At 30.8% G+C, this 26175-nt stretch overlaps 1 protein-coding gene across 4 annotated transcripts in view; it reads left to right on the top strand.

The window, feature by feature from the left end:
- LOC143240571 (uncharacterized) overlaps positions 1 to 25211 on the top strand; it is a 31772-nt gene extending 6561 nt beyond the window's left edge. Inside the window, exons 2-7 of one of the 4 annotated variants that reach the window (XM_076483231.1) lie at positions 510 to 635; positions 2406 to 2513; positions 3343 to 3550; positions 4934 to 6382; positions 16056 to 16393; positions 23944 to 25211. In XM_076483231.1, coding sequence (XP_076339346.1) covers positions 510 to 635; positions 2406 to 2513; positions 3343 to 3550; positions 4934 to 6382; positions 16056 to 16177 — 2013 coding nt within the window. In that variant the 3' untranslated portion in view covers positions 16178 to 16393; positions 23944 to 25211. Of the gene's footprint in view, positions 1 to 509; positions 636 to 2405; positions 2514 to 3342; positions 3551 to 4933; positions 6383 to 16055; positions 16403 to 23939 lie in introns of all 4 variants that reach the window. The other 3 variants (XM_076483229.1, XM_076483232.1, XM_076483230.1) reach the window with 3 other exon arrangements.
- The last annotated feature ends 964 nt before the right edge of the window (positions 25212 to 26175 follow it).

Below are 26175 nucleotides of genomic sequence, written 5' to 3'. Positions count from 1 at the left end.
TGATTAAATTATGTGGGTTGTATTGACTTACTACAAGATGAAATGTGCTTGAACAAAGGTAAAAGTAAACAGTTCAGTCAAGTTAGGTCATGCAGAAAAACTGTTCTTTTTAATACTACTTCAGTTTTGTATTGAGGGAGTAACTTTGGAAATAAAATCATTTTAAAATGCATCGGCAAGAAAATAGAGCATAGGGCAATAATAGCTCATCTATATAGTGGCCCGTTAGTGAATTCTGTATTAGTTTTGAGAGCACAAATGAATGGTAAACATTAGATGTCTAATAACTTATTGTTCCTTGCATTGTGATGTATTTTTTAACATGTTCAGTGAAGGGCATGTAATTTATAAATGTGGAACACGATATTTTAAATATTATATGTGTAACATATATACACTAACAAGTATTCAATGATTTTTGAGATCATGCAGTTGTTTTGAATTTCCATACTGACTTTACATGTTGAAAATTAAATTTTGTCATTCTGTTTTCTTTCTTTACTCACCAGTCACAAAATGCTTTGCCATCAAGTGAGATGAAATTTGGTGATGATGACAGTGATGAAGATTTAGAAGCATTACGATTAGCAGCACTGTTGTCAAGAAAGAAAAGGCCAAACCCTTCAACTTTTGAGGTATTGTTTTAAAGATGTTTTCATAATATTTTCTACAGCTTCTCTGTATATATATATATATATATTTTTGTTAAGAATATGACTGTGATGGTTAAGTTTTAAGATTAAAGGTATTTCATTAATCACATTTAAACATCTGTCAGTAAAAAACTTTCAGTACCAAATACAGTAGATATCATGGTTTGGGTGTTATTTTGGTAAACTCATGTTATAAAAAATGATATTAACCCTCTTGCCACACACACACACACATAACTTCCATGTTGATCTCCTGTTCTCTAAATACTTGGATGCATGACTTCTATGAAAAACCTCTGTTTTGTACATTCGTGGATGCATGGCTTCCATGTTGATCCTCTGTTTTGTACATACTTGAATGCTTTCCTTAAACTGAGAATACTTTTCACCAAACTAATTTTATACAGACAAAAAGGGATGACAAAAATCTAAGATATTTTTTCTTAACATTCTGTATTGCTATAGTGCCACTGATTTGAATATAAAAGTTTATTTACACCTAGCAAGCATGTTATCGTATTCTGGTTTTTTATTAGGAAATAATATTTAAAGCACATTTTTAGTGTTGGGTAAATGAGGATATAATTTCTCTCGAACTGGGTGATACACACTTTATTGTCCTTTTTTAGTGTTGGGTAAATGAGGATATAATTTCTCTTGAACTGGGTGATATACACTTTATTCTCCTTTTTTAGTGTTGGGTAAATGAGGATGTCATTTCTCTTGAACTGAGTGATATACACTTTATTCACCTTTTTTAGTGTTGGGTAAATGAGGATATCATTTCTCTTGAACTGAGTGATATACACTTTATTCTCCTTTTTTAGTGTTGGGTAAATGAGGATGTCATTTCTCTTGAACTGAGTGATATATGCTTTATTGTCCTTTTTTAGTGTTGGGTAAATGAGGATGTCATTTCTCTTGAACTGGGTGATATACACTTTATTCACCTTTTTAATGTGTTGGGTAAATGAGGATATCATTTTTCTTGAACTGAGTGATATACACTTTATTCTCCTTTTTTAGTGTTGGGTAAATGAGGATGTCATTTCTCTTGAACTGGGTGATATACACTTTATTCACCTTTTTTAGTGTTGGGTAAATGAGGATGTCATTTCTCTTGAACTGGGTGATATACACTTTATTGTCCTTTTTTAGTGTTGGGTAAATGAGGATGTCATTTCTCTTGAACTGAGTGATATACGCTTTATTGTCCTTTTTTAGTGTTGGGTAAATGAGGATGTCATTTCTCTTGAACTGAGTGATATACACTATATTCACCTTTTTTAGTGTTGGGTAAATGAGGATATCATTTTTCTTGAACTGAGTGATATACACTTTATTCTCCTTTTTTAGTGTTGGGTAAATGAGGATGTCATTTCTCTTGAACTGGGTGATATACACTTTATTCACCTTTTTTAGTGTTGGGTAAATGAGGATATCATTTCTCTTGAACTGAGTGATATACACTTTATTCTCCTTTTTTAGTGTTGGGTAAATGAGGATGTCATTTCTCTTGAACTGAGTGATATATGCTTTATTGTCCTTTTTTAGTGTTGGGTAAATGAGGATGTCATTTCTCTTGAACTGAGTGATATACACTTTATTCACCTTTTTTAGTGTTGGGTAAATGAGGATATCATTTTTCTTGAACTGAGTGATATACACTTTATTCTCCTTTTTTAGTGTTGGGTAAATGAGGATGTCATTTCTCTTGAACTGAGTGATATACACTTTATTGTCCTTTTTTAGTCCCATGCTCAGGAAATTCCAGTTGCCACCATTGCAAAAAAATCTTTCTATCGTCCACATCATCAGTACAGGAAATTTCCATATCACAAAAGACATGGATATCTAAATGTAAGTATATGAATAACTTAAAGATTTATCTAAAAAACATTGTAAAGTGATGATAAAAAAAATGGCTTGAATTAATGTTCCATGTGCTGTAAGAAGTTTTGAATCTGTTATAAAGATGTCAGACATCATAGAACTGTGTGTTAAGTATCATTAATTTAGTGGTGAAGCTCCATTAACATAATCAGTTAAACATTATTCGTTTTCTTCATACTGATACTTTGAGATAAGTCCATTAAATGAGTTCAGAAGTTTAAACTTATACCTTTAGTTAACTTACTGTCTTCAGTAACACTGTTTTATATGTAATTGCACATCTCTTACCAAATCAATAAAACATTTAGTACTTTTCCAGTTTAAAGAATTAAATAATAAATCAACTAAACATTTAGTACACACATAGTAGGTAGCATTCACTTTAATTTTACCCTGTTTATGGTATTAAGGAAACATTTAGAATAAAGTGAAGTAAATATATCACAAGTAGAATAAAAAAAACAAAAAAAACTGGTTGTTTGAACATTGTTATATGGCTCTTTATGCTGTCATAATTATTTTCTTGAGAACTGAACTTTAGAATGACAAGTGGTTTATGTGGATAACATTCATATGTAGGAACTAAAAGAAGGTACTCGTGGTGACATGAAATAGGGTATTAAAACATAAGTAAGTTATAAATCAAGTCAGTTGGAATGTTTGCTATATTAAATATAACTTCAAGAACTGGATAAATGAAACACATAAGAATATTAAGAGAGAAATGGGGTGATATTTGTGGTAAATATAGCTCTGGTAATTTTATTTCTTCTAATATACATCACTTGATTTCTAGTTTTTTAACAAGCCAGCTCGGTCAAACCTAATAGTAATCAACACTGTGCCTTCAGAAGATCTTTCTAATGATAACGTGGATACTAAAGAGGCAACTCAGATGAACAAACATAACCAACTTACATCCAACCTGCTCAGACCACAAGACAGGTGGTGTCCTCTTGATGAAGGATCTTCATCTCCCCAGTTGTCAGATTCTAAAGGAAAAGGTTTGTGAGAAGTCATATCCTACATTATTGATGTTCTCTGGAGGTTATTGGAATCTGTTAAAACAAACACATAAAACAAAAATTAAATATTTATAATGTAGACAACAAATGTTGATACATCATAGTTCTGAGCATTTAAACACTTTGAAACATGTATAAATAATTGTATAATAGTAATTATTGTTATACCACTTACTTTAAATTGAAGATGGTTAAAAAGTATACAGGTATTTATTTAAAGTGATATTGATTGTGAATTGTGTGTACTTACATTAAATTAAAAGGTTTATAGTGATGACAAATGTTAACAGTTTATGTGAATATTTAAGATTGATATTTACCTTACAGAGTTCTACTACTTTTATTGAGCATGTTTTCAGCTTTTCAATTATTCAGAACTGCTGCAAAGATTTGTTGTTGTTTTTTAAGTCCACCAGTTTATTTGGGATGTGTGTAAGACCAGGACTTCTTTTGTGGCCCACAGAAATACTACAGTACTCTCTGGGTCTTCTACTGTAATAAAAGAGTTTGAAATATTTCTCTTCACTGGTGCATTCATATTTTTTAAACCAGCTAATTAATTTCACATAGAAATCTATTACTACTACTACTACAAAACAATTTTATGTATTTGCAGATTCAGTCTCTCTGGGGTCCAACACAATTAGTAGGATCTGCAGTTCACAACAGTCTGTCTTGTCTGTGTTTCAGTAAAGTTGGATCTGTAGCTCACAACAGTATCTTGTCTGTGTTTCAGTACAGTCAGATCTGTAGTTCACAACAGTATCTTGTCTGTGTTTCAGTACAGTCAGATCTATGGCTCACAATAGTCTGTCTTGTCTGTGTTTCAGTACAGTAGGATCTGTAATTCACAATAGTCTGTCTTGTCTTGTGTTTCAGTACAGTTGGATCTGTAGTCACAATAGTTTGTCTTGTCTGTGTTTCAGTACAGTTGGATCTGTAGTCACAATAGTTTGTCTTGTCTGTGTTTCAGTACAGTTGGATCTGTAGTCACAATAGTTTGTCTTGTCTGTATTTCAGTACAGTTGGATCTGTAGTCACAATAGTTTGTCTTGTCTGTGTTTCAGTACAGTAGGATCTGTAGTCACAATAGTTTGTCTTGTCTGTGTTTCAGTACAGTAGGATCCGTAGTTCATAATTTTTTTAATATGACCAATTATTATTATATATTTTAGAGATTTTATTTGTTTATGTAAAAACCTAAAAACATTAGGTTTTTAAAGCACATTATATGATTTTTTAAAATATTTTTTTTGCATGATTACTTTAGGATAAAGCATTTAATTTAATTTAGATCTGTGTAAAAAGCTGTATTTTAGAAGTAGAATGTTGAAAGTATTATATGCAATTATATTTATATAGTTCCTGAGAGGTTCAGTCGACTGGAATCCGACTCTGAGAGTGAAGAGAGTGAATCAGATGAGGACAAGCTTAGTACAATGGATTATGACACAGATTTACTAAGCAAGTCAGATTTTGAATGTGAAACAGTGTTAATCAATAGCAGAAAGGCAGATGAGGAAAGAGATGATAATACAGGTAACCTTGAGGTAATGAAAGAAGAAAGTTCTTATGATACAAGTGAAGTGCCAAAGAGTGAAGAAAATGACAGTGATACAAGAAGTTCATATTCACTAGATGAACTAGACAGTCCTTTTAAGACAACAGAACAAGACAAATCAATTAGTAGTGGAGATTGTACTCCAATAAAAAAAGGAAGGATGGTAATCACAGAGAAGGATGAGCTAATTAAAGATGTCAAAGAAAGTGAGCAGATGGTTTCTCCGGAAGAAGAAGAAATCAGAGCCACTCATACACAATGTTTACTAGAAAAGAGGGATTCTAGTTTAGGTACAGTGGAAGAAACTTCAAAACATTTACTCTGGAAAAGTGACTCAAGTGTCTCGGGTAGAACTAGCCCTAGAGTTAAAGGTAAAATTGATGAAAAGGAAATCATTAATGTTCCAAGAGAGATAGAAGGTAGAGAAACTGAAACCAACATTGTCTTCAGCAAGCATGTACCTAAGAAATGTGTTCATAAACATAAAAAGGAACACAAGGCAAGAAAAACCAACAGAGATTCTAAGAAAGAAATGTTTGAACTTTTGATGACAAAAAGGAACTGTGAAGCAATGGTCAGAAAGGTGGATAAGGATGAAAATGAAGCTAGAGGTAGTGACAAGATCAGTACCATAGATATTCACAACAAGAAGAAAGGAAGTTATGAGTCTAAAGTAGGCAGCAACACTGGTGCAAGTGTCTTGGATGACAAAGATAGTGACTCTGACAGTGAATTTGCTAGGTTTAAAACATTTGGTAAAGCTTCTGACACTTCTTTAGTTAAGAAATCCAGGAGTGACATGAGCACTCATTTTTATGCAAAATCTCATAGAGATAAAAAAACAGGTGAAAACTGGATAAATTGGAAGTGTTCTCTTTCTCCAGAGAAAGTTAGAAACAAAGACCAGAATAACAGTAAAAGTTCAAACTTTAAATCTGTTTTGAGTGTTGTTCGAACAGTTGGTCATAAAAAGTCATCCGATAGGACCAGAAGTTCAAGTTCTCCAAGTAGTAGCTCTACAAATGAAGATCACAAGGTGAATAGGAGTGTGAGGTCAGATAATGGTAGTGATTCTTCAAGTTCAACCAAGGTGAGACCTGCAATGGGTTCTAAGAAAAGTGTTGAAAAGAAAGAAAATTTTAGACAAGAAAGAATGGTGTTTCTCAAGTCTCTTCAAAACATTGAAAATACAAAAAGAGAAAAGAAGGAAAAAGAAAATCATAGTAGCATTTCCATTACTGTTCATGATGGTAAGCTATTGTTTGTTTTGTTTGGAATGTATAGTTATATCATATTCCTCAGTTACACATGCTTGCATTCCTTTGTTTTTGAACTTCTCATACAGTTTTTGACAAAACAACCTTAGTTTAAGGTTAGGATGACCCTTGTGTATGTTTTCACACAGATGTACTAAAGAAATAGAATTAATTTCATGGAAAAACTGGTATGTGTCAAATAACATACAACTGTGGAAATAGTTATATAGGGCAAAGTAGAAGTTTAAATTACAGATTAAAAAAGTACAAAAGAAATGATAGAAATAGTAATGAGAAGGTTTTGGTTTCATCTGAATGTAATAATAAAACTAAACACATGATTACTTTAGAACAACTTGGAAACATTAATGGTACTAATATCCATAAATTTGTATATGAATGTAACAAAAATGATTTGAAAGTATTAAATATAAGCAAAAGGCCAGAAAGAAATGTTGTTAACAGATGGTATGGAATTTTTTAAGTTAAATTGTATGTAAATTTGATCATGTGATTTTTGAAATTATATATAAATCGTAACTTGTATGAAATATTGCGTTTTAATGGTGACATGGTAAAATGTCAAAACGTATAGGGTAAGAGACATTTCCTCATCTCACAGCTTTTTATCTTTATACACTAAAATTATTAAGTAAAAGTTTCTTATTGTATTTTAAGACTGAAGACTGCTTTGTTTTAAATATCTGTGTATTGTTAAGTATAGACTAATTCTTTAATACGAGGGCTGTTCAAAAAATACGCGGACTGTTTGAATTGCGCGGCTCCAGTTGGTTCCAGGGGAATCCGCTTGGTGTCGCTAGTTTCGCACAGATCAGCTGATTACGACGCCATTTCCCTATTGCAGATATCTTCATTTGTGTATTAGCTACGCGGTTTTAAGCGAAGTGTGATTTTTTTCGTTTGGCGGATTTCAGAGTGAATGACCTGAAGGAGCAACGACTTGTTGTGAAATTTTGTGTTAAACTCGGAACATCTGCGACTGAAACTTTTGCTATGCGTAACACGGTTTACGGTGATGTTGCTATGAAGCGTACGGCATGTTTCAAGTGGCATGAACGTTTTAAGGATGGTCGACAGTCCATTGAAGATGTTGAGCGTCCTGGACGTCCTTCCACATCAACTGACGACCCACACGTCGACAAAATCAACATTCTGGTGCGGGCAAATCGACGTCTGACTGTCAGGGAGCTTGCTGAAGAGCGTGGGATATCAGTTAGATCTTGTTACGAGATTTTGACCGAAAAATTGAAGATGCACCGCATTGCTGCGAAATTCGGCCCTCAAAACTCGTGAGTTTTTGGCCAAACACTCGATCACTGTTCTTCCCCACCCCCCCTACTAACCTGACTTTGCTCTTTGCGATCTTTTCTTGTTCCCCAAACTCAAAAGACCCTTGAAAGGAAGAAGATTTGAGACGATTCCCGAGATTAAGGCAAATGCGACGAAGGAGCTGGAGGACATTACAAAAGAAGCGTACCAGGACTGTTGCAACAAGTGGAAACACCGTTGGGATACGTGTGTGCGTTGGGGAGGAGAGTACTTTGAAGGGGTCCCAGACCTGTAACTTCTACATAAAGTACATTTTGTTTTATGACGTCAGTCCGCATATTTTGAACAGACCTCGTACACCTGTGTTAAAACAAACATAACTTTTTCATTGAAAAGGTTGTGAGAGTGGATTTATAGATATATGAAAATGTACACTCATATATTTCCTATGTTGTTACAAAAATTTATTTTTAAGGAAAATGGAGTTGTGGTGTATAGATATTAAGAACTTTGCTGAAAAATTATAATTTTACAGAAAACAGTGATTGGCCTGTAGTTCAGTAAAAGTTGGCATCTGATAAAATTATAATATATTTGTATCAACAAAGATGTAAGAGTTGAGCAAGATTATAAAAGCTATTATTAATTAATATTAATTTTTTTTCTTTATTTTGTACTTTTGAATATTATGTTCAGGCATTCTAATGAACCATTGTACCATTTGAAGGCCTAGGAGATTTAAACTTTTTTATACTTCAAGGTCTTATGTATATCGTATGACAAAAAGTATAATTAGGTAAATTAAAAACTTATTTTGATAATAGTTTATTGCCTTCAGGATTGTTGTTTTCGTGTAGAGTATGATATTGTTAAACCATGTTTTTTATTTTTATGTGGTAATTGAGACTAGCCTCTGTTTTACAGCCATAATTATTTTTATTTTTGTGTAGTAATTGAGACTGGCCTCTGTTTTACAGCCATAATAATTTTTATTTTTATGTGGTGATTGAGACTGGCCTCTGTTTCACAGCCGTGATATCTGTATTTTGTTTTGGTGTTGACAATGATATTGTTAGACCATGTTTTTTATTTTTATGTGGTGGTTGAGACTGGTTTCTGTTTTAAAGCCATGATCTTTTTTATTTTTACGTGGTGGATGAGACTGGCCTCTGTTTTAAAGCCATGATCTTTTTATTTTTATGTGGCAATTGAGACTGGTTTCTGTTTTACAGCCATGATCTTTTTATTTTTATGTGGTGATTGAGACTGGCTTCTGTTTTACAGCCATGATCTTTTTATTTTTATGTGGTAATTCAGACTGGCCTCTGTTTTGCAGCCATGATCTTTTCATTTTTATGTGGTGATTGAGACTGGTCTCCATTTTACAGCCATGATCTTTTTAATTTTATGTGGTGATTGAGACTGGTCTCCATTTTACAGCCATGATCTTTTTATTTTTATGTGGTGATTGAGACTGGCCTCTGTTTTACAGCCATGATCGTTTTTAATTTTACATGGTAATTGAGACTGGCCTCTGTTTTACAGCTGTGATCTTTTTAATTTTACGTGGTAATTGAGACTGGCCTCTGTTTTACAGCTGTGATATCTTTATTTTGTTTTGGCATTGACAATGATATTGTTAGATCAATTTTTGTAAGTGGAAATTGAGACTGGCTTCTGTTTTACAGCCATGATCTTTTTTATTTTTATGTGGTGATTGAGACTGGCCTCTGTTTTGCAGCCGTGATATCTGTATTTTGTTTTGGTGTTGACAATGATATTGTTAGGCCATGTTTTTTATTTTTATGTAGCACTGGAGACTGACCTCTGTTTTACAGCCATGATCTTTTTTATTTTTATGTGGTAATTGAAACTGGCCTCTGTTTTACAGCCATGATCTTTATATTTTTATGTGGTGATTGAGACTGGCCTCTGTTTTACAGCCACGATATCTTTATTTGATTTGGTATTGACAATGATATTGTTAGACCATGTTTTTTTTATTTTTATGCAGTAATTGAGACTGACCTTTGTTTTACAGCTGTGTTCTTTTTACTTTTATGTGGTAATTGAGACTGGCCTCTGTTTTACAGCTGTGTTCTTTTTACTTTTATGTGGTAATTGAGACTGGCCTCTGTTTTACAACCATGATTTTTTATTTTATGTGGTAATTGAGACTGGCTTCTGTTTTACAGCCATGATATTTTTATGTGGTATATTACACTGGACATCTTTTTACACTATAGTCTTTTTATTTTATGTAGTATATGAAAGTGATTTCCTTTTTACAACACGGTCTCTTTGCTGTAGCCAAGTCAGCATTTATTTTTCCCTGTATTTGAACATTTTAACATGCGAGTAATGTATAAGAAATATAAATATCCTTAGAATTAACAGATAATAGCCTGGCTATGTCAGTATAAAGTGATTAAAATTGCGAACTATAATTTTTGTTTATGGAGAACTGACTAGATGGAACTTCCAGGTTAAACAACAGAATGTTTGGAACAAACTGAAGATCTTAGAGCTTGGATCTTTTGTTGGATCTTTCTATTTTTGTAAATATATATATTATTAAGTTATATCTATTTAAACCTGCAGAAATGCTTCTGTAAATATCAGTTAAGCTTTTTTAGGTTTAGAAAATATGGTGGATGCTACCAGTACATTGTTATGACTCAAATACGTATTTATTGAAAGAAACTATTTATTAGATATAAGTTGATCTCACTAAAAAACATTATATAGCCTGACAAAAGTAGTGGTGAAGCCATTATAAAAGGTTATAGGTCAGTGATAAAGGTTTAATAGTTTTCTCAGGGTTTTTATGATTTATATTAGTATTGACTATTGCAGTCTGTAATATTAAGTTAACAAATATAACTAATTTGGAAATGACTGCATATGATCAAGTCATATGCATAACAATTTCAACCATAAGAGGTGATAAACCTTTGACAGTGATAATTAATAATAAATTGTCTTGATTATGAATAATAGGAAAATTATAAAAGTTTGTATGATCATTATGCCACAGGTATTATATTGGTATCAACAATGCTCTTGGTGTTTTTGGCCCTCAACCCAAGAACACCTGATGAGGTTAGACCTGCTCAGTAATATTACGAAACATTAAAACAGAATTGTCACATGTAAAGCTTCTTGTATTATGCCTATCACAATTGAACAAAGTAGTATATATTTGGTATTTAAGAAACTGAGCATTGGGAATTATGACATGGTAAAGATATGTCTGAAGTGTGTGATCTTTCTTATTAGATTTGTACAAAATGCTATTTACCTTCTGTGTGGTTCAATTTAGACCCTTAATAACACGTGTGATAAGGTGTAATTCAAGTAGAATATAATATCTATCATTATATAATGTAATTATAGATTTTTGAGAAGATATGTATTTAAAACTGATGTTAGGACATTGTAAAACACAAGCAGAATTGATCATATCAATATTAAAATACAGGAAAAGTAAATTTTAATATCTCAGAACTTGTACAATTAAAGTTTACAACAAGATATTTATGATTTCATCTAATTACATCTTATTTTCTTTATTTATTGGTGAGAAAAACACACTTGAATAGGTATTCTTTCTTAAATGTTAAAAGTAAATTCACTATTTCAGGAATGTCTGAAAGAGGATACATATCAAATGATTGTGACCTTTGTTAAATCTTTCATTTCATTTTGTTATTATAATTAAACATTTCAATTGAATTTTATTGACATTTAAAGATGCAGGAAAGATAGAATTGATTAGAAATAAATTGTAGTTTTTTTGGTTGAAGAAATATAAAATATAACTTCAACATATAAAAATGACAGTGAATTTTCTCTCCAAACCATCCTTATTCTACAAGATTTACTTTCTGTTATTTTTGCTATGAAACTAAATTTACAGAAAATTAAAGCTTGTAAGGTTTAAATTTGTTAGGGACTGCTACTGACTTCTTGTTTCTAGCTGGGATTACACAACCCATAACAACAACATTGTTATGGACCCCCCAATAACAACATTTTTATGGACTCTTGAATAACTCATTAAACATGGTACTTACAGTATGGTACTCATTTATATTCAACAATCAACCATCCCCTTTCTTCCTTCTTGAATAACTCAGTACACATGGTACTTGTAGTTTCATGCTTGTTTATATTCAACAATCAACCATCCCCTCTCTTCCTTCTTGAATAACTCAGTACACATGGTACTTGTAGTTTCATGCTTGTTTATATTCAACAATCAGCCATTTCCTCTCTCTTTGGACAACTCGGTAAACATGATGCTTGTAGTATGGTGTTTGTTTGCATGCATTCTTTTACCTTGTAAAATGCAAGTACTTATTAAAGAAGTGTGCACATAATTCAAAATTACCACTTACTTTTTCAACTTTTATTATTGCTTTTTTATTATAGGGATTGCTCTGTTAGCTTGCTTTAGTATATGGATTTAGGTCTAATCTTATTCCTTCAAGTTGGTGAAATCTTCAACAGTGAACATACCTAACTGATGAAACAATGCATTGTAATATTTTTAAATAAAAAGTTTTATCAGCTATACACATTACCAGGTTGATTTAGTAAGCTAATTTGTTCACAACCATATTTACATGGTGAATAAACAAGATAAAAATAAACTTGAGTAGCTCATTAAAACCTGTGTATTTAATTGAGTTTTACTGAAAATACTTGTTGACCAGCATATCATTTAATAAAGCTTTCCTTTTCCTTCTGTAATACCATTTTTCTTACTTGGATGTCAGTCTTATCAAAGTACACAAGAGTTTTTAAAGAGTAACTGGTATGTTGTAGAGTAAAAAGGTATTTTTTGACAGGCATTCTCTAAGCAAATAACACTGTAAACACACATGTAACCAAAACTGTAATGCAACTTCACATGTTTGTTCTTTGTGTTCATGGATTCTTACATGTTACAAGATTTCAAATTTTGCTTACCATTGTAGTTATACTATTAGTTGCAAGTGTCTTTCTGGTGGTATTGATACCCTAAGTTGATGCATAATCTTTTGTTTCCCATTGTCGTTAAGTACAGTCCTCAAATTTAGGACACAAAAGCACACACACAAGCAGGGTCTAAGGCAAGTGTCCATAACATTGGAAAAAAATGAAAACTTGCATTATGTTTTCAAACTGGATAAAAATATTTGGTGAAGTCTTAAAATGACAGGTATCTTTCCAAGTTAAACTTCAGATATCAGTTTTGTCTGGTTTTCCAATATTCAAGTTCTCCAACAAGTCAAAACAAAAAGGACATTTGAATTGTTAAGTGCAAGCAGAATATCCTGAAATAGTCCTCACAATTTTTTTTCAAACAAAATAAATGATATTCATTATTCTTTGATTAAAGTAAACTTTAACACATTTAGTCTTTTGGTTCTGTACAAATTAGTAGCCAAAATACTTTAATATATTGTAAATTTGAATCAATAAACTTCACTGTTCCATCTAATAGAACAATTTAAATTCACAATATATATAGTTTGGCAGAGTATCAGTTCTCGTTTTGACTCATGATTCAAACAAATGTATTTGTAACTAAACTAATACACCATAAAACATACAAGCTAATAAAATATCAAACTTTTAATAAGTAGTTCATTTGTAAAAGAAAGGCTTTACGTATTCACTCTAAAGTTTGTGGATATATAAGTCTACATTTAAAACTATAGTACAAATATTTATAAGTTTGACATTCACACAAATTTGTTGTAGCAATCTTCTAAATTAAATTGAGGCAGAATCTTAAATTAGGCAGTGTAAAGGCTGCATTTTGTAAATTCTCTTAATTCTAACCTGAACATATCTGTATGTTTTGGATGTATAGGTATTGTGTTGGAAATGGCTGTTATTTTCCATTGACATCATACTACCTGCAAATCACAAAACAATGTCAAAATGTAGTTCTGATACAGTCTGTTCCACATTACTAAAACAGCTGTTTGTTACAGGACTTGCTGATTTGCATGTGTAAAATAATTTTAATGTGACTTAACCCTCTTTAGTTCTAATATACTGACATTACAACTTATGTTTTGTGTTTACCAAGTGAGGATTGATCTTTCAAACCCTTTGTTATTCAGAAGTTTTAATGTTATAGCTTTGGGAAAATAAACGACTGCTATATTTTGCTTTGTTTTTCATATGTGGGAAGCTAACAAATAGTCTGAAGCATATTTTAAGAGTAGTGTCACATTAAAGAATAAAGTAGACACCTGAGCTGTTTAATCTATTTTAAGATTGATACCATAATAAGGAATAAAGTATACACTCAAGTTGTTTGATCCACATTTTAGGTAATGGCAGGTTAAGGAGTAACATGAACACTTGAGTTGTTTGATTCATGTTGTAAGAGTAGTGTCATAATGAGTAAAGTAGTGCCATATTAAGGACTAAAGTAGACACCTAAGTTGTTTGATCCATGTTTTAAGTGTAGTGCCATATTAAGGAATAAAGTATACACTTGAGTTGTTTGATCCATCTTTCAGAAGTAGTGCAATATTAAGGAACCGAGTAGTTCCATATTCAAGAATAAAATAGACACCTGACTTGTTTAATCTGTTTTAAGAGTAGTACCATATTAAGGAATAAAGTATACACCTGAGTTGTTTGATCCATCTTTCAGGAGTAGTGCAATATTAAGGAATCGAGTAGTTCCATATTAAGGAGTAAACACTTAAGTTGTTTGATCCACATTTTAAGAGCAGTACCATATTAAGGAATAAAGTGGACACCTAAGTTGTTTGATCCATGTTTTAAGAGTAGGGCCATATTTAGGAGTAAAGTAGACACCTGAGTTGTTTACTCTGTTTTAAGTGTAGTACCATATTAAGGAGTAAAGTAGATACTTAATTTGTTTAATCCATATTTTAAGAGTAGTGCCATATTAAGGAATAAAGTAGGCACCAGAGTTGTTTGGTCAATGTTTTAAGGTAATGTCATGTTAAGGAATAAATCAATACTTTTAGATCCAGGAGACAAGATCAATGTAGAAATGTTACGAAATATATTTTGAGTCATTTATATGGTTATGGTACAAGATGTACAGTTTTATACTATAAAACAAAGGTTTCAGTATTAAACTTTGCTATATAGCATTTAACATGTAGTTTTTAAAGCAGAAGAATAAATAACTATAACTTAGATGGATTCTTACAATGATTAAAATAAAAAATAATCTCTGATATTGATAGACCAAACAGGTTTTTAGAATAGGTCTAATCTACTCGTCAATTATGAGAACACTACAACAATAAGCAAAGGCCTTTTATTGTGCCTCACCTAACTTCAGGGTCATTTCGTGTCAAATCATCCAGGGGGCTGCATTCGACCTCCACAGAATGCCTTGAAAAAATTCACGTGCTTTTTGTGCCTGATTTGCCTTTGTATTTATTATATTATGAATTTTAAACTCAGCCATATCTGCATAACTGTAATGCATACACAATATATTTGCATTGCCATGTGATCTAACTAGTTATGCCAATAAACTTGTTCAGAAATGAATTAATTCTTTCTTGTTTCTTACAACTTCATTATTTAACATTGTGAAAGGCTGGTTAGAATATTTCAGTGGGATTCATAAAATTCTGACAGGTATTTTTCAAAATTGTATGGATATATTTGCACACAGTAACACACTTGAATTGAAGTTTGTTTTTTCAAGTAAGCAACATATGGTCAGAGGATACTTTAAAAATAGTAGGTTGAACACCATCCTGATTTTTTTTGTAGATTATATTCAGAGATGTAAGAATACATGTTCAAACTGTGGCCTGAAGTAGGGCTATTTTAGCTAATTATAAAAAATCTGAAAAGGCTGAATAACTGGTGACATGGTCAAACTGTGGCCTGAAGTAGGGCTATGAAATGACCCTTCACTACTTTTGTACCAGGAAATGGGGCTTTATATATTTATTTTTAGCTAAGTTTCATATAGCAACAACCACTTGATATTAAAAGTTGCATGCAACTAAATTTAGAGAAAGAACAAAAACAAAATGGCTCCAAATTACTTTTTTACAGGAGATCTAATAGACAAAATGGATGAAAATACTAGGCACTACAATGTAATATTTGGTTGCTATGGCAACTTGGCATTCTGGATTTGTCAAAGCTTGTTTCAGTGTAATGCCACACTGAGGAAAGTGCATGTATAAGAATATATGAATTATCTGGAAGAAAGTAACATTTTTCACTAATGTTAATAATCCAGCTTATCCTTTGATTTTGTTCTTTGAACTTGTATATTACACAGATTACAATAGCTTCCTTATCAGTTAAAAATCAACAAAATGTATTTACAATGAGTAATTAAGTCATAAGTGTTTCCATGATGTAGGAGAAGCGAAAGGCCATGGTTCAGAAGAAAAGAAACGACTGCCTGTTCACATGAGACTAGGACTACCAATTAAGCCTTCTTTACTCACAGGATGTCCTCGCGATCTGATAATGAACAGTTAAAGTGTTCAGAAAATAAGTCAAAAAAAAAAGAGAAAGTGGAACACACAGAGAGTAGTATGAATTGGCATAGAAAAAGTGAAAGACAATATTCTTTGAACAGCCCACAAAAGAGATTACCTGTCCATCAACGCCTCAGCCAGAAGAAACCTACAGAGACCATTGTACGCATTGATAGAAAGAGATCCAGACACTGATGAAAACTGAGGAAGATGTCAGGTAAAAATGGTAACATTATTTATACATTGGAATTATTGTTTTATTGTGAAGAAGTTTTTTTATTTTAGGTAGAGAAACATACAATTGTACTTTGTGCATGTATGTACTCCATTGTATTGTAATTTTTGTTAATATATGTATTTACTTCATATTCACTTATTAATTGAGTAAATGAAATTGATGTGTGTTAAAAGTTTTCAAAATAGATTCTAAAGTGGAATGTAAGTTGTTGTGAAAATGATACTTTAATAACTTTGTTTATTGTTATTTTATTGTTGAGAGAAAGGTATTTCATGCATTTTTTCATTGTACATCATAATATTTATAAACATAAAACTGCACTCTCTGGTTGTAATAATTATTGAAGTGAGAAACTAGTCTGTGAAACTATATTTTACACATCTAATCACAATGTTATTTCATTTTGTTGATAATGTTAAAACACCATATGTTGTTTATATATACCCACACATATTTACACATGTATCAAGAATACATATATTTATACGTATAAAAATTGTACATATGTATATACATATTTTTTACATGTAAAAAGACTATATATTTTTCCACTTGTATAAAAATTGTACACATATATACATATATTTACACGTATGAAGAATGAAGACTACATACATATTTACACATATAAAAATTGTACATATATTTATATATACACACACTTTTGATGTATAAAAATTGTACATATATTTATATATATGCATATACAGATATATTTACACATGTATAAAGACTGTATTGCTACAAGTTTTTTCAACTATAATCTACCATTGTTGTTTACAGTTTCAAAGTGTGTACCAGAGTGTATCTTAGCTTATTTCTTGGCCATAAATTGAAGTAGGTGATACAAGCATATGGAATGTTTACGTAACCAGTTTGCTTTCCTTTAGTCACATGCTGTACAAGAAACTATTCAGTCATGGTAAATTATGCAAATTTGTGGCATGAGAATGCTGTGTATAGTGATGTTTTAACATGTGACACAAGAAAGTTACCCAGAGTTATGTATGATGTATTATATGTAGCTGAGAAAATATGTGTAAAAATATTAGAATATATATATATATATATATATATGGAGATTGTTTGTAAAATTTCTACAAAGGAGAAAACAGAAACAAAAATTATCATATCTTGTGATTAGTTCACAACAATCGTATTCAGTATATTTATGCTTATCATGTAGTCTTATTTCATTAGCTTACTACTAGACAAGATGATATGAAATTTTCAAAATTAATCAACTTCTGTTAGCCATGTTATAAATATTCTCATGTTAAATTTTCAAGTGTATATGATAAATTTGGTGAGTGTGCATGGGGATGTCACAAATACATAGAACTGTTGGTTTCTTCAGTTATATAATTGATTTAGTAAAACACCATGACATTGCTTTGTGTATCATATGGTTTGAATATAAACACAAGTTTCAATTGGTAATCACAGTGGTACTTGAAATTGCAAGAAGTAGACATATTCATATGTTTGTTTTTATCCATAAAAACAGTTTATAAATTTGATCTACACAGTGTGAGAATAGTAAAATTAAAGTATTTAGAGGAATTGAAGCCATCATAAAAAAATGTCTCTGTTCTTGTAAAATAAGTTGAACCAGTGTTTTAAATTTTGATGTTTAGAGTATGTTTGATTTTGTTTCAATGTAATTTAAACCATTTAAATGTTTGATGTTTTTGATCATACAGTTTATAGGACAAATGGTAAAATGACTGCTCCAAATGTGATAAAAATCCACATGGTCTTATGGTTTTATGTGCAGATGTTTAAAATGATTTAAACAAATATGAAAATTGTTTGTGTTGTGATGGATACTTTATGGGATTTTTTTTATAAAAATTAAAATAAATTATTATATTTGCAAATTAATTTTCACACAGAAAAATTGTATTGTAGGCTTGGTACGTATTGAAATATATTTTGGTGGTATGGAGAGAAGAACATTACTGGTATAATGTTTTTCTAAAACCAATTATTATTCAGTGAAACTAATGCAACATGTTAATATATCTAATTCTAGTTTTCTGTGCACGTGTTAGAAAAAGAAATGTTAAGTGATGTTTTGTTTAAGTAAAACTTGTATGTAAACTAGCAAAAGATTTATCTGTACATTTTAAGACTAGAATTCTGATTTTTATTGTCAAAATTAGCAAACTGTGTAAAGCTTATAAAAATTTTAGCATTTTGTTATGTTTAAAAGAGATGTTCCTGTGATTTAAGAGAGATTATAAAGTATTGGTATAAATAACTTCAGTCACTGATACTTTACCTTCCTAGAGTTAGGAATGTTTGAATGTGGTCAGCTTTCAGTCAGTAACCCTTTCTTTCTTTGTGAACCTGACGATGACTGAAGAAGGTCGAAACGTTGTTCACTCCTCTACATAGTGCTTTCTCTACTAATACAAGCAATTTTAAATATATAATTTTCTTAAATTACATCGTTTAAGAAGACAATATATATCTATATATATATTAAAATATTAAAAGGCTTTATATTGCATGCCTAGTATTACTGTGTAATGATGTTTTGTCCTTTTTACTGTTGCTGTGTTTTATATGCTGGACAGGTTTTACATTATTGTCAGATTCTACTATTCAGGCACACAAAGGCAACCCTAGAGTTAGCAGTATATGTTTTTGACTTAAATATTAGAGATGGCTAGTGCTTGTATTTATCTCACCCAGCCATCTTTAGAATACATTTTTTACTTCAAGTGGGATTCTTGTCATCATCATTACTTCACCACATTCACTCATTAAAGTTTGTGGGCACAAGGAAATACTTCTGGTGCTTGTTACTTGCAAGTTCAAAGATCAAACCACTTTTCTTGAAAAGAAAAAGTGAAAAATTCTGTGTTCATGCAACAAGCATAATTTTAGACTGGTTAGGTACATGACAATAGGTTTATAACAGATAAATAACAAATGAAGTAAAAGTACTTTGATATTAAACAGTTTTTGATACTTTCAAGGTGATTATTACAAGTTATGAAAAATGAATCAAAATATGTTTTTTAATGAAAATTAAAATATATCTGAGGTTGATTTCTCTTAATTGGTAGTTAAAATACATATGTGGTTGATTTCTCTTGCTTGGTAGTTAAAATAAATCTGTGATTGATTTCTCTTGATTGGTAGTTAAAATAAATCTGTGATTGATTTCTCTTGATTGGTAGTTAAAATAAATCTGTGATTGATTTCTCTTGATTGGTAGTTAAAATAAATCTGTGATTGATTTCTCTTGATTGGTAGTTAAAATACGTCTGTAGTTGATTTCTCTTGATTGGTAGTTAAAATAAATCTGTGGTTGATTTCTCTTGATTGGTAGTTAAAATACATCTGTGGTTGATTTCTCTTGATTGGTAGTTAAAATACATCTGTGGTTTGATTCCCTAATTTCAGGTTATATTGCTTTATTCCTCTGGCAGTGGAATGTTTTGCTTCAGAAGTAGTTTGATTTGTTATGTACTTACTTGTTTAGGCTTGCTGTAAAGTACCTTGTAAATGTAATAGTCTAGTAAATTATGTCCAGTCTAAATGCATGAATCACAGTAGCTCTGCCATGTATTTAAAACTATAAGGTATACAGGAGTTAATGATGGAAAAAAACATGTAGATTGAAGAAGTCTTGGTAGAAATGAAACACAAACACAAGCTCAGATTATAGGGTTTTTATACATTTCTACAGTTTGTAATGATTGCTTCCACACTTATTTTCCATACTTGTGTAACTATGTCAGGCAATACTGACATCAGGGAACCCTGATTGTTTTTTTCAGTAGTGTAAAGTAATCATAATAAAGTTCAACTGGTAATGTATAATAAGTAGTCTGAGAGCAATGCTAATTTTGTGGGTAAAGAACCACATATAGAACTATGTAATGATTTAAAGCTACTTCAATAATAACTAACTTTCATGGAGAGATGATACTACAAATATTTCACTGTTTCAGAAACAAAATATAATTAAGGTGGGAGCAGATAATGTTGTGTGTTGGATTCCAGTTGAAATAATAGTGTAGGAACTGTGTAGTAGATCTGTTTAGTTTAATAGAAATGTGATTAATAATTCATTATATGTTTATTATTATACTTACATTAAACTGAGGAGTTATTCATGATTTCTGTGGAGTGTATTTAGTCACAAGATGTATGCTAGTACACTGGGCTGAAAAATAGATTGGTGACATCAGTCTTTCATTTCAACTTGATACCATTGTCTACTGCCCTTTGGAGGCCAAAAATGTATAAATCATGCATATACTTCTATTGCAACATTAACAAATGTACAACAGAATAGGTACCAACATTACACCTGAAGTTATTACTTATGAACAAAATACATACATTGTGGAACGAAAAAAAAAGAAAAACTACACTGGTGTCATATAAGATTTGTTACAGAGCTTATCTCATGGCTTTATAATTCCCAGAGGCTGTAACAACCTAAGGTTTGTTCCTTTGTTTTTTATCTTCTTCCATATTCTTCAGACTAACTGTATATGCAAACAATACAGGTAAATAGTTTTGGTAGGTTAAAATTATTGTAGGAACAAGCTTGTGGCAATTGTCTCTGTTACAAATATAGGATCTAAACTATTGACTTCTGTAGAAGGATACTGTATAAATGTCTTGCTTTCATGATTTTTCACATTCCAATCTCTTCTTTTTTTGTTCTGGAATCATGGAACATCTTCTTTGGGCATTGTCTTCAAGCATGAAGTAATCAGTTTCAAATGTTGTGAAGTTTTAGTCCTTAGTAAACAAGTTTATTGAAGATTTGAGGGTTGCAATAGTTTGTTAGGCTTTTCTTTCTTTCTTTAAAATAGGATGTCACTTTAACTAAATGAATTAATCAATCATCTTATGAACATCACTTAGATTGTTATTGTAGACATTCAGTTGAAAGTGTCTTCCATTCAACTCTGCAGAAACTTTGCATATGATGTTTTTTTGAGGAAACCTTTTGATTACTTTCTGTTGTCATGTTAACACATTATCTGTCCTATAACTATGATAATGAATAATTCTCCCTAATACATAAGACTCTCTTGGCAACTGGCTTGTGTTAAGCTTTAGTATACTGTTTCATCATTCAGTTCCCATAACTTTGACATCAGGATCTCCTTGAGTATGGGTAGAATGTGATGGACATGGGTATTAAACAACTGAATGTGAGATTATTTCATCTCGTGATGTATAGCTGGTAATGTATGAAATTAACTGCGTATCTCAATTATAGAACTAAGAAAAAATGAAACCATTTATGGAACATAATACAGTGCATACAGTTGTTGATAATTGTTATATTAAGTATATTTAACTGTGGAGATTCAAATTCATGCAGGACCTATGTTTTTTGGTCTTTAAGGGTGACAGGACATTGGTATTAAGTCAAAATAAAAAGTAGTGTCAACAGTTTATTTTTTTAAAACCAGAAATAATTATGTATTTAACTTGTGACCAGTTGATTTTATTCATAAATGTTTAAACTGTCAGAACTCATGTTATAAGTTATTCTCACATGGGTTATCTTTATAGTTATAGGCTGTTTTCATGTAATGATACATTTTTGTTATCATGCTTGTTAACATAAACTACAGTGTTACTTACACTGGTAAATTAGTATTCAGAGTCAACACCAGGGGTGAAAGCTGTCCCAGGCCTCCATTCAACAAAGTATCTTTCTTTTGTAGTGGTGAAAATATATATTGGGCAAAAATATAAAAATATATTAGGAACTCCCTCTCAAAGGGAAAGTGTGTAATATATCATGTCTAATTAACATATTACTTCCCTAACATAAAATAAATTAGGGAGTTCTATTTCTTAGTTATGAAGATATAAAAATGGGCTCATTTTACACAGGGGAAGAAACAAAGATGATAAGCCCCTCTTTTAGATAAGTAAATAGTGAAGGTTAAGAGAAGGTGCAATTCTGGATCCTGTGTAATTGGATGGGTGTCATGAGCTTACCATGAGTTGTGCAGTATGTTTCTGTAGCTCTGCTTGTTCTAATACATGAATTTAATGTGATATGTGTTAAAAGATTTAACATAATGACATACTATATGAATCTATAGACAGTAATAAAATATGGTTTATTCAAAGTTTTCATTGTAAATAATTCATTTTAATGTGTGCATATATATCAACCAAGATTACTGCTATGAAACTTTTCATGTGCTTAACAGGTTTTGTTTCCCTTTAAACTGTGATTAAAGAGTTATGTGTGTTTTTATAAAACTACAGACTACAATGGTTATGAACACCTAAATATTTCTATTTATTTGCTTGGTAGTATATTTAGGTATGGTCTTAGAAAGATGTTGATTATACAACTCACTGTGGGGAGTTGGTTTACACATTTTCTCTGGTTTTACAGAGTAAATGTATTTTTACTGTGGCTGAGATATTTTTAAATGTGCTTTTTACAAAAGTACAAATTATCCACCACTGTTTTGAAGAAGTAAAGCATATTTTACTATAATTTGTGTTGTTTTTTAATGTATGTTGTTCAGAAGTACAAATAATTTTAACATAGTGGATGAGTAAAGCACATTTTTATTTTATATATAATGTTTTTCTATATTTCTATGGATTTTATTTAGTACAATATATTACACTTTGGCCAGGATAGTTTTTAAAGGTACAAATTATGTACTTTAGTAAATGAATTTCCTTATTTTTATAACATTTACAGCATAAAATTTTATTGTGATAAAGAATTCTATATTTTTATTGTTATAAAATATATTTTGCTGTAGTCAAACTTCCATATATGTTTGACTGTTGATCATACTTTTGTATGTTTTTACTGTAGTAACAATTGTTTACTGAGTAGTAATTATACTACATAAATGTGAGCAATGTGTATATGATTGTTCCTTGGGGTGAAGTATGCAACTAGAAATCTGAATTTCAAATGATTTGTTGTGCTAATTGTTCAGCATTCTTTACAAGAAATGAATCTAATTTCCACTACATTGTAAACAGCTTATTACTTCCCCATTGTACTTGATGTTATTTAAAACTGTATGTATCTCACTGTAATTACTTTCTGATGTTTTTCCTGGAAACATGTGAATGACTATTAGTTTCTAAGATCAGCTTCTACTTTTTTACTACCTGGATGTGTGTATCGAACAAAAAGTAAAAGCAGGGGAAAAAAAAGAACACATAGTTGATAATTTATAAAGCCTTTATAGTTAATGCTTGATACTGTGTTAGCCAGGAAAAAAACAAAAACAAAAAAAAAACAAAAAAAAACGCTTTGAAATCCACGTTACTGTCGGATAAATGTTGGATAATACAATCATGGTATTATTAATTCCAGAGCTAGTAAAAAATTATTGTTTGAACTGAATAATAGTTTGAAATGCTGCCATAAATTGGGTTTATATATACATATTTAGTTTTGAATATGAAATTATTCTTTGTGTGTGAATTTTGGTTATTACATTTACTGGTTTGTGATAAAAAATAAAATAAGTTGGATAATTATCCAAAGGAAGACGAGTGTCCAGAGAAAGCAGGTATGGACAGATGAGAAAGAAGAGGGACATGATACGTTCTGTGAAGACATACGAAGAAGGTCTCAGATTATCTTTCATTTTAGTTAAAAAGAAATGGTGTTTAACTATGTTCATGTATGTTATTGATTTTTGTACAGCTTCTTGGTAACAAGTTTTATCATTTTTCATATATCTTTGTTACTGACAAGATATTTCTGTATTTAATAGATAATGGATTACCTATAAAGCTCACAACATACCTGTATAACATTTTGTAATACATACATATCTTTATACTGAAAGATACTGAATAAATTCTGAGAGAACTGGTACAGTATGCATCAAGTCTGTCTAACATATAGTAGACAACTTACCTTGTAGCACAACAAACTATAAAATAACTTGTGTTTGTTCCACTCAAGAAAACAGGCTTCTATTACCATGAATGGAAATGAAAATATCACAAAATTATTTTCATAAAATGCTACATAGAATGTTTTGTTACATTATAAAATAATTGAAATATCACCTTAAAGAGAGGGTACATAAACAGTTCGTTTTTTATGTACTAGAATTATTTTTTTTTAATTTTGTTCTCAGCTATTTTCACTCATTACTACATTTTTCTCATTAAATGCTAGTGTTTAATTGAACAATTATAATTTTTAATACTTCTCAAAATTTACCGTCTTCATTATTCTCTACAGAGGTATATTTGTGTAATAAATGAAGCGGTTACCCAATGAACTTATAATTCCTTGTTTCCTCTGTGGAAATTATTTATCGTTTCTACACTTACATTGGGAAGAAAATATATAATAAATTATGCTGACAGTTACCTACTAATATAAATCAACCTAGATAGTGTTTTGTTTTGAAGTTTAAATCATTGCAAGACTAATAGTCAGAAGATAGAATCCTAAAAAAATTATAGTGGATTTAATGCAGAGACTGTCAGTTGTAAACATTATTTTTGCTACTTTTACATTTGTTATTTAATTTAGAAATAATGTCTGTATGAGATCAAATTAGGCTGTTTAAACAAATATGGACAAACTAAAGACAGACTGTGACAGTAAAACTATTGTTATATTCGCTTAGTTTTAAATTGATTCCTGTAAAGTTGAATTGTACGCGTGTTGATTAAACAGACTGCCCAACATTTTATTTTAAAATCATTGTGAAATATGTCATTATGATTTAAGCAGATTACAGTTTGTATGCACATTTATGTAATGTAGAAGTGAAATAAATTGTTCAATCTTCCATTTATTCTTAATTTCCTTTTCTTTGGATTGTTTCTACCTCTAAAGAAACTTAACAGTCGACTCCTGTTGATCTTTCTGGCAACTTCTTTGTCCTGTCTACAGGCTATTGCTACCCTTAAAGCAGTGGTTCTTAACCTGTTTCATCGTCTTACCCCCCTGAGACTCTCCAGGTTATTACCGTGACCCCTATAATTTTTTGTAATGGTGAACTTTGCGTAAAGGTAGAATAAAACAAAACTATATAAAGATCTTAATTTATTGAAAATGTTACAAATAAATGACCTTGAGAAACACTACAAGTGGTAAACAAATACAAAATCCATGGAATTACTGAACATCATACAAAACCTTGTTGTTCACTCGGTGTGAGGGTTGATATAATATGTAATGAGAAAATATACTAAATATGATGGAAACTTTGATATTTAAATTTTAAATTCGATGTATTAATATTATATAGTTAAAAAATTTAGGCAATTCAAAACGTTTATGTAAATATTTTCTCAACCCAAACGAGCCGTTTTTGCATATAAATTTCTAAACAAGTGGGTTTCTCGACATCACTGAATTCAAAACGTTGTAATATATGAAAATTTTTACTCAAAATTAGATGGTTGCGCAACAGCTAGTATTTAGGATAATTTCACAGTGTTCACATTTTCCCTATTAAATGCTAAAAAAGGTTTTTATTTTTATTTTTCTTATTTTCATCTTTCGAACCTCTACTCAAATAAGTGGTTGAGTCTGACAACGCAAAATGCATATTTTTTTCTTTATGCTCATTGGCCTTAAGATTTTGGCCAGCAGTATATATGTATATATATTAGTTTTATATTGTCTTAATAATTTATCTTATTCATGACTCTTTCAATAAATGGTAATATCAGAAATCTAATGTACACCTGCGAACCTCCTTAAGTACTATATCAAACCACAGTTTGATAACCTCTGGCTCAGAATATTT

Source organism: Tachypleus tridentatus, chromosome 13 (assembly GCF_004210375.1).
Source record: "Tachypleus tridentatus isolate NWPU-2018 chromosome 13, ASM421037v1, whole genome shotgun sequence".
In the NCBI taxonomy this organism is placed as follows: domain Eukaryota; kingdom Metazoa; phylum Arthropoda; class Merostomata; order Xiphosura; family Limulidae; genus Tachypleus; species Tachypleus tridentatus.
This window is presented reverse-complemented; position numbering and strand designations above follow the sequence as displayed.